Genomic DNA, 10,156 nt, shown 5'->3' with positions numbered 1-10,156 from the left:
TAGAAGTAGTTTCACAGCTTTTCGCATCATTTTTGATTTTTTCATCTTAAATCCAAATTTGTCCTGACAAAGACACTAATATAAGTACTTTTGTAGTAGCCAAATTTTTACAAATTAAACTGCAAAATTCTAGTGGAAACTTAAGTATCTCCACATATTGTGCATTTTAAACGTTTTTCTTGTCGTCCTGCAGTATGCCGTTAAGCAAGACACGGAGCTCGTTAGCCATGAATCCTTTAATGACAGAGATCACCTGGAAAATAAAGTGAAATAACTGACGTTAAACAAAAAGAAGTCGACAGCTCTGATTAGTTCAACGTGTGATTCTGAAGGAAACACGCAGCCGAGAGTTATATACATGCAACACATCGTCAAAACCTGAAGAACAGCCAAAACGAAACTAAACATACAACTCAACAGTGACCATCTGCACAATGTTTTGCATAATGTTATTGCACAGACATGCAATCTAAAGCACATAATACAATAATTAAGCATTTCTTGTAGTATAAATATTACACCTCTAGGCTTATTTTTCCTCAATACGTTACAGATGATGGATAAGGAAATCGGAAAAGCGTGGAGCGTGCTCACTTCACCCTTTCTTCTACTTGGCACACTGCCTGCTGAGCCATTTTGTTCTGACGATGGACCAACGAAGACAAACAAAAAAAAAAAAAGAAAAAAAAAAATCATAGGATTGTTGTTCTGACTGAACCTGCGAGCTTTCCTCAAATTCAAACCAAAGCATCTGGAATCACAATACCAGAACCGGTCTGAACTCTATTGGGTCAACTGTGACTGTTCTCTTAACAAACTCCCTCTACCCACATATGACAAACAGATAAACAACTTATAATTACTTGAAAATGACAGACACCAACACAAATCTTGTATATCTGAATCAATCACGCGACGAGGAGAGAGGGAATAACGACACGTCAGCTGGTTGTGTTTCAGATGGTGTCACAAAAACATTTGGATTACATCATCACACTACTGTGTGTTTTTCAAGGCCGTACACCAAGCGTCGGGAGTGAGTCCAAAATGAAAAGCAATCTGAAGGAAACGAAAAAAGGCCAAAATATTTTTTACATTTTGAAGATTCACTTGCATAAAACAGATGAGAAAGAAAAGTGTCATCATTCATGATCACTCAAATAGGAAAAAAAAGAAGAAAAAGTCAGGTTTAAAGTGTTTCATCTTAGAAAGGAGACAAGCAGCATTACAGTTTATGGCTATTTCGCAGCCAGCATTTAAGTCATCGCCTGGAAATACACTCGCAACATATACAAGATGAATTTTATGTGATAAAGAAAGTAAAGAGAAACAGCTCCTCCCCGGCTGCTGCAGTGAAACCCTTCACATTCCGACTCGCCCTCGAGCTTTAAGGTCAGAATGATTACAACCTGTCCTACGCTAGTGTCATACACTCTCTAAAGTGAGAAGTTACTCCAAGAAATAGCCAAGAGTCATTTCCCTCGCTAGAGGCCTACAGCTGACAGAGCACTCTAATTCGTATTGCCTTGGTCTTCCCGTTGCGCTTTTCAACAGGTTTACCAATATGGTCCAAACCCGCCAGAAAAAAATCCCCCACTGACAATCATGACATGGTGACAGAGTGGACAAAGAGTTAAAACACATTAAGCATGGTTCGTCTGCAGAGAACTAGCTTTAATGGCGGGACGGGGTTCGTGTAGCAGAGGCACTCACTCCCAGTTCTCCCAGTCTTCATCCAGCTGGTGAGAGGAGGAGGGGAAAAAAAGTGAGCAGAATGTACACAACATGAATTATTCATATAGATCCCCCCATAAAAAAAAAAAAAAACTCCACAAACCTCTCCAGATGCTTCGATTTTAGAGAGAGCCATCTGGACCTCTTCTTCCGTCATGTCCAGGTCAAAGTCTTTCTCCCAGTCCTCGCTCACATCGGTGCTCGAGCCTGGAGATGGAGGAGAGAGACACAACAAGTTGGGACTTTATGACCTTGACTCTGCGGCTTCTTCTAAGCCTATTAAGTGGAAAACTCATAAACACATCCCTGAACCTAATCCTGTTTCGATTCAACTGGAACAGTAAGACCAACTGCCTCAGGTCATCGCACCTTTCTTGCCGTTCTTGGAGGGCGTAGACTTCCCGCTGTCAGAGTTGAGCTCAAAAACTCTCAGGTCCTGTGGTCCATCTTCTTTTGAGTTTTCCGGTTTTGAGGCCGGGGCTCGCGCTGACACCCCGTCAGCTGTGACCTCGGGCTGGGTAACGGCCTCCACTTGAGCTTCAGGAGGTAAGTCACTGTTTCCGGGCCTCTGCTCGTCTTGCGTCTTGTTTACAACATCCTCCAAGCTGGCCTCTGTCAGTTTCTCTGTCAGTTTCTCTGCCAGCTCTGCGGTTACGGGCTCTGGCCGCACTTCTACCTGAGTTGGCAGACTGACGCTGTCGCTGCTGACCGAGTAGGTGGTTTCACGCTCTTCGCTTGGAGACAGAACGGGACTCAGCACAGCGGCCCCTGTAGGAACTGTTAGGTTGCTGCTGTCCAACGGGGGCGTGAGGTTGAGTTGAGATGACGACGTGGCACCAAGGAAGTCATCTGACAATAAACACAGGAGCCAGTGTGAGTGAAAGTGTTTCAAAGCAAAGCTGGCAGATAACCATTAAATCTCCCGAACATACCCTCCTCCTCTTCCTCCCAGCCCAGCGTCTCTGTGTGCGCACTTTGCTCTGCTCTCTGCTTCAGCGCCAACCTCCTCGCCTCCTCCTAGATAACACAGAAAAACAAAAGCTTCTATAGTCTCAATATCTGTGAATCATAGACCCATTAAAAATTCAACAAGTCTTTATATGTCTGTCCCAAGCAGCATCCATCCATCCCAAAAAACAGAGCCAGTGTCAATTGCCACCATCTACAGTTCTTCTAATCGCCATCTGAGGCTCCAAAAGTACATTGGCCCCCAAAGCGTCTCAGCTTTAGAGCATTAAAAAGCAGCATTTAGAAGCTGGCACAAAAAATGAATGTTCCCTTCATTAAAAAAAAAAAAAAGAAAAAAAAAAAAAAAAGAGGAAAGCCACTTTGATCGACAGCTAACCCCTAACCCTTTTCAGATCTTTTTAAATGGACGTATCTGATTAATCTTACGGCTGTGCAGTTCAGACCATACAAGAAGTTTGTGTTTCAGGTGCTATTTGCTAAGTTAAATTCTAGTAATTACTTAGCGCTAATTAGCCGATATATGTCTGATGTGACCATTCAGTTTATTAATGCAGCGTAGCTAACTGAGGTTGCTAGCATCAGCTGAGTTTGGGGTTGTTCAGATGAGCAGATCTCATGTTTCACCATGAGTGACAAACCCCGAGGACATTCAATCACATGAACACAGCCAAGTACCAGTTCTTTAGTTTAACCTTAAACTCAACTTTAACCTAATAAACCTCAAACAGGACTTGTACTTAGTGTAAAACTGTGACCAGCTTAAAGTTTGTATTGCTCTGATGATTTAAAACTCACATTGGCTCCAACATAATCAGACATGATTTAATTTTTAATGTACTGATTGTATTTGCCTTCCTTTTGCAAATGTCTTTAAAACAGTTTGGATGTGCAATTTTTGAGAAAACTGCAATCAACAATCTGCTCTAATGTTAGAGACTCTCATAAATAAATTATTGTGTTTGATACATAAAAGTACTCTTTACTGCCGCAGCCTTTATTTCCATAATAATGTGTTGAATAACAACTTTAATGGGAAGAGGAGAACGTCTTCTCCGTTTGGGGAAAAAAAAAAAACAACAACATCATAATAGAAATGCACACGGGGTAATTAGGCGTTAAAAGCATAATTCCTATTTCACACTGAGAGCAACGTGCAGAAAGAATACAAAGAGGCACCAATGGGAATGCTGCTGTTATTCAGCAAATCTCGTCTCCTGTGAGTTCGTGTCAGTGTGAAGAAATCATAATGACAAGAAAACACCACAAATATCCTCCCGCCCAAACACAGACCATGTTACTGGATTAGCTTTCACATTTGGAAAAGAAAATTTCATTCAATAGTTCTTTGTGTATGTGGCTCATTTTAAGGTTGCTGTTTGAGCACGTTGGTAAACCTCCTAGAAAAGTCCAAAAACTGGCCAGCAGGTGGCACCCAAGACAAAATATTTAAGTTGCATGAAAGATGTGTATATAGGAAAAAAGAAAATCATATGAAACGGCAGGTTTACCTGATCCAGCTGGAAGACTTTGTAGAAATATCTGTGCCAGAACTCAGAATGTGCTACGGCTGCTGGCACCTGCACAAAAGAGACAAAGTTCTTATCTTCTTTATTTATTCAAAAGGAGACGAGGAGCAAACGTTCGAAGAGAGCAACAAGTGATACCATTTTGGTATAAAGCGCTCGTATAGAGGGACTGTTGACCAAAAGCTCAGAGATTTCGCCTTTCTTATCTTCCAGGCTGAAGGTGGACAGCCAGCTCTCAAACTGTTCAGGGGGGCCTGACAAAGAAAAAACAACATTTCATTATTTAGATGATTTTAAGGAGGACTCCAGTAAATCTGATCAAAAGATTGCAATATATAGCCTAAAGATTTTATAGACCCCACAAAAGGTAAATACAGGTCTCTCAGAGGTATAAGAGAAAACAAAACACACATTCAAAGTAACCAAAACACTACATCAATACGTCTGTCAACAAATAAAACACACTCAGCAGCCAATTTGTTAGGCAAATCTGTTCAAATGCTTCTTACTACAAATATCTAATCAGCCAATGACGTGGATGGGGATCAAAGGGGATTTAAGTGACTTTAAATGTGGCATGTTTGTTGGTGCCAGGTGGGCTGGTATAAATATTTCAGAATACGCTGATCTGCTGGGATTTTCCAATCCAACCATCTCTAAAGTTCACGGAGAATGGCCCAAAAAAGGAGAAAATATCCAATAAGTGTAATTTCTCTGGGAGAGAACGTCCTGTTGATGCCAGGGGTCAGAGAAGAATGGTCAGACTGCTTTGAGCTGATAACTCATTACAAAAAAATATATGCACAACAGCATCTCAGGATCACGCTGATGTGATGCTATTATGTCAATATGGACCAAAGCGTGCGAGGAATGTTTACAGCACTTGTGTGAATCTATGCTCCAAAGAGTTCTGAAGGCTAAAGAGGCTCCAACCCAATAGCAAGGTGTACCTAATGAAGTGTCGACTGTAAATGTCTGCAACAGAACACCGGTTGCAGACCTTCACAGATCAACCAGTTGATCATGATTTTTCTTACCATCTGGCTCGTTGCAGTATGTTGCTGGGTCAGCCTGCAAACTGTAGAGACGTGCCTGCAGGAAACAACAAACGCTGAATGGAGATCGTTTCGTTTCCACATGCACATCATGTGCTCACTTTTGCAGTTTGATAACACAACAGAGACTAAAACTGGAGACGGACTCTGTACTTGATAAACGCAACGTGAAGCATTTTCTTCAAAGATTTTCAGCAAAAAGGTTTTTGCTCTCTCTTCGTCTCACACAAAATTCTGTGCTCCAGCTTTAACAAGTTAATTTACCAGGTCTATCTGTATCATGCAACCTTAGTCTGTCTATATTCACCATATGTGGTAACTTCTATTTCCAAAACAGCCCTATGACAGTGGCCAAAACATTATCAGGAGCAAAACTTGTTGAAAATGGGCAAAAGGCAGAGGAGAGGGTGGAGATGTAGATACATAGCAGGAATTGGAAAATGGCAAGAAAGAGGTCAATATTCAGAGGATCTCTCCCCTCCACAATCCCTTGAAGGGAACATTATCATGATAGTGTTCCAATCAATTTACGCCACTCTATGCAGCTCCAGTAATACTTGTGCCCGGAGCATTTAAGAACAGGATTTAGGGAGTCTCTCAGTGTTAATATAATTTAGTCTGAAGGAGAACAACTCCGTCTGTTAGTGATCCTCCATCCAGCTAGAGACCAAAATTAAAAATACTAAGTTCAGTCTCAGCAAAAATGATAGTGTAAACTCAACTGCACCCAGTGCTTGTGGAGCTGGGCCTCCATAAGGATAATTAACAGCTGGGTGAGTCAGGTCAGGATGTTGTCCAAAGTCTTTCCTCTCATGTATCATGTCCTGTTCTCATTGTTAGATCTTCAAAACCTGTTGTTTTATTCTCAGAGCTAATGTCACAAAAAAGTTTCCTTTGACTGTACTGTGAGCATCAGATTTAGGAAACAATAATGAGGCCCTGTGAAGAACTGAAACTGCAGATTTCAACCAAAATCTCAACTGTTACCAAAACCATTAAACAGCCTTTGATGCCTAGACCTAAACAAGTGAGAAAAGGTGCAAACAGCATGATGCATTCGGACCTCATGTGCGTTTAGCCATTTTTAACTAATGAATTAACGGGCGTGCTAATACAAACACTTTAATACTCACCTTTGAACTGTCATAAACTTCTGTGGTTCCTGCTGGTGTTGCCACCAGCGTGATTACATCACAGTCAATAGTTTTATCAGGAGGTGGAGCAAGCGTGTCTGATATTACGCCTAAGAAACTAGAGAGGCTCTTCTTCACTTTTTCTGTAGTCTCAGAGGAACCTTCCACCTAAAAAGCAGAATAAATACACAATCGATCTGCATGTAAGCAGGCATTTGGGAGATATTCATAAAAGACACGATGCAGTTAAAGCCTAATACTTACTGCAAGTTTGTTTCTGACGGCAGTGGCCGTAGCTGCAATTGAGCAGGCTGTATCATGCTGCACCACAGTGGAGAACTCAGTCAGGTCTCGCTTTATGAATTCTAAGGCTTCAGATGACTGTAAAGAAAAAGGACAAAGATCAAAATCCAGATTCAACCTTATCATATCTCTCAGGAAATTGCTGCTTCAGCCTATCAAAGTCATAAGCGGCGATACACCAAGACGGTGGCAAAATTCTTAAAAATATGAGTTGGTCTTTTGTTTAATTACTCTAAAGAAATCATTTATTTGGAACCATTTCATCTTTTTGTATCCGAGTTGATCTAAACTGAGTGGTGGTACAATGCTACCGAGTATGAAATTTAAAATAAAAGATCATGTTTTTTTTCTTCAGCTTTTACAGCAACATTTTTTATTAAGGAAAAAGGAGAAACTGTTGAAACTGTTGCAGTAAAGTGAGTTTTTAAACGTATACTGATATGACATTCAAATGCTGGCTGACACAACCCTGTTGCTTTATATAACTCATTTCTTCTATAAAACTGTGCCCCTGTCTTCATCTCTCCTCTCACATCCTGTCCAACAGGTAATGTTGACAACAGTTTGGTTTTTTTGTGAAGCACCATAATAAAAGTACTGCTGAGTGTCTCCTTGTCCACTTACAGTACAGGCGCTAGAAGGAGCCAAAATGGATGCTTACAGACTGAAAACATATTACATCCATTAGTGGTTCTGAAACTGTGGAGCACATAACTACAACTCGTAAAGGTGTGAACAACATCCACTCATGACAGGAATGAATGTCAAGGGAATTTGGGACTTTAATGATTTCTTTGAACTGTTCATTTTCCAGGGTGGAACGATTGTACACCATACGGCTTTAATGACTTTGAATTTATTTTGGGGCTTTCTCTAATCCGCACAGGGCCAAAAGTATCCATATAGGCTAAAAGATTTAAGTGACTGTTTGTATACATTTAAATAAATGGTGCAGAAGGTTCTATAATATCTGACAAGTCCTATGCATGTTTAACTTCATTAGTCATCATTATTGTTTCTCTTTGCCTTCATAAGGAATGTTTGGCAGATGTCACTGGAAAGGCCAATACTCAGAACAATGGGAAAGTCTAAAGAACTCAGTGAAGATCTAAGAAGAATTGTAGATTCACACAAATCAGGAAGATCTCTTGGAGACATTTCTAATCAACTGCAGACTCCAAGATCATCAGTGCAAACAACTGTACTTAAGTAAAAGTCATTCCTTTGTGTCCAGAAGACCCAAACTGTCATCTTCAGGTGAGTGAAAATTGATTAGCATATTCAAGAACAACCCAGAACCACCAAGGCTCAGATGCTCAAACCTGCCATGAACTGGGAACTGCTGGAACCTCAGTGTCACTGTCCATCGCAAAGCTAGTTTTACGTCGCCATAGACTGAGGTACCAAGAAAAGAGCCCCACCTCCAAAACCTATACCTTGAAGCGTGTCAAAACAAAGATTGAGCTGTTTGGTCACAATGACAAGAGGTACGTTTGGAGAAGTAACAATGAGGTATTCAACCGGAACAGCCTGTCAAGCGTGGTGGTAGCATTGCAGATGGAATAATAAAGACGTAGAACTAATTCCAAATTCTCCAAATCAGCAGCTTGACGGTTGAAGCTTGGACACAACTGGTTGTTCCAACAGAAAAAATGATCCAAAAACACAACAAAATAGCCTAAAACAGACTAACTTTGAGCTTCCAAAATTCCTCACCATGTTGAAAATTTGTGGACTGTTGTTAAAAGCCAGATCTACACCAAGAAACCAACCAATTTATACTAAATCCACCAAGAAGAGTGGTTAAATATCCACCTGCAATTATCAGAAGCTTGTCTGTGTGTGCCAAAAGGATCTGGTCAAGGTGTAACTTTCTAAGTGACATTTAACCAAATATTATTGGGGGGTATACTTTTGATCCCATATGGATTAGAGAAAATCCCAAATAAATTCAACCTTGTGCATCCAACACTTGTTTGCTGTACAATCACTCCACCCTGGGAAAAAGAACAGTTTAAAGAAGTCGTTATAAGCCTAAAATTACCAAAATATTCATGATAAATGGATGGAAATTCTGACCACAACTGTCTATTCTGCTAAAAACTCAACTTTGGTTATTTGTTATAAAAAAGGATTCAATCATTAAATTGTGAGGCATGAATTTGAATGGGTTTCTGGAGGAGAATATGCCAGAGAAAGTGCGAAAGCAACAGGTTTACATAATTCTTCTGAAAATTGCATTAGTGCTAAGAAACCACATGCTTTGCCCAAAATCTGGTTTAGAGCAGATGCTTGTGACATGCGTATTTCTCTGCCACACAGTTCCACATTTATACCATTGAGATTTATTTTGTGGATCAGCATCCAACCTCACAACACTTTAAAACTGTGCCCCTTGAAGGCACTAGAAAAAAACTGAGAAACAGCTGGCACTGTTACTCAGCAATGACTCTATGAAAATGTGTTGTCTGGTGTATTTTGGCTCTTCCTCTTTATTAAAACCTCAAAGTATTTCATAATATTCCTGAGCATTAACATAAACAAAGGCTTACTAACTGTCATAACGTGGAAGTCTTTTGGTTTGACATCATTACCTTGTCTTTGACGGCCTGGAAGCTCTGCTGCAGCCAGCCTCCCCACCAGCCTTCTCTGTGACCACGCACATAAATCCAGAAAGAGAAGAGGAAATATTAACAATCAGCACCAAAGCTTTTCATTTACAGTCTGTTCGTAATCGATCAAAGGATCTGAGTTTGAGATTCTCAAGGATTCCAGAAACACACGCAGCTTTGACAGATAACGAGTAAGCTAACGTCAGTTCTGCTAGATTAAATGTTCGAATAAGTCACGAAGTGATTTTCAACGCTAAATATGATCACTGAGCGTAAAAATGATGAGTCAACACAGCCCAGAGTTTCTCACTGCGTGATTTAAAAAGATAAACAGCAAAAGCTAACTAGCATATGCTAACGCTAGCCAGGCTGTGTTTTGGTAAACAAACGCACTTCCTGAAAAGATTCCGAGAGCTTTACACGCTAGAGTTAACGCAAAGTAAACACACTATATCTGGTTAGATACACGACACAATGAGACATAAAACAAATGCATGACACCATCGCTCTTTGTAAGATTAAAGTGTAAAAGTTAAAATAATTTGCGACTTCACTCTCACCCTTCAGCCATCTTCACACGATGACATCATCAGTATTTACTGAACTCTCACCCCGACAGCGTGGCTTTAAAAAAAAAAAAAAAAAAAAAAAAAAAAAAAAAAAAAAGAGTAGAAGAAAACACAGACTTTAATGACTTCTCATCTACAGCATACCAATGTCCACATCACATTCTCAATTAAATAAACCCATTAAAAACCAATGTTTGGTTTTATAAACAACTATTTTAGTTTCTGTGTCCTGTCTACGGTGGCTGCAGAGGACCA

General features: G+C 40.2%; 1 protein-coding gene across 2 annotated transcripts; it reads right to left on the bottom strand.

The window, feature by feature from the left end:
- Positions 1-224: 224 nt before the first annotated feature.
- On the bottom strand, positions 225-9,915 carry bsdc1 (BSD domain containing 1). 2 transcript variants are annotated; one of them, XM_085342677.1, is made up of 12 exons: positions 9,893-9,915; positions 9,315-9,369; positions 6,682-6,798; positions 6,418-6,585; positions 5,267-5,321; positions 4,368-4,483; positions 4,212-4,280; positions 2,667-2,751; positions 2,104-2,583; positions 1,838-1,941; positions 1,714-1,739; positions 225-253 (listed from the first exon to the last, which is right to left on the bottom strand). In XM_085342677.1, exons 1-12 carry the CDS (start codon positions 9,901-9,903, stop codon positions 250-252), a joined length of 1,290 nt encoding a protein of 429 aa, XP_085198803.1. In that variant the 5' UTR covers positions 9,904-9,915; the 3' UTR covers positions 225-249. The 2 variants fall into 2 exon arrangements, with proteins under 2 accessions (XP_085198803.1, XP_085198802.1); XM_085342676.1 differs by having other exon boundaries at positions 227-1,739.
- Positions 9,916-10,156: the final 241 nt, after the last annotated feature.

The sequence above is a fragment of the Diplotaxodon limnothrissa genome, linkage group LG19 (assembly GCF_057381915.1).
Source record: "Diplotaxodon limnothrissa isolate DT_005_m linkage group LG19, D_limnothrissa_male_GT1.1, whole genome shotgun sequence".
Lineage (NCBI taxonomy): Eukaryota > Metazoa > Chordata > Actinopteri > Cichliformes > Cichlidae > Diplotaxodon > Diplotaxodon limnothrissa.
This window is presented reverse-complemented; position numbering and strand designations above follow the sequence as displayed.

Excerpts from the sequence above, each read along its gene's own strand:
- bsdc1 (XM_085342677.1), bottom strand. Across the intron at positions 5,322-6,417 it reads AAGTTTATGACAGTTCAAAG|GCACGTCTCTACAGTTTGCA; the intron begins GTGAGTATTAAA and ends TGTTTCCTGCAG. Across the intron at positions 4,484-5,266 it reads ATACTGCAACGAGCCAGATG|GCCCCCCTGAACAGTTTGAG; the intron begins GTAAGAAAAATC and ends TTTCTTTGTCAG.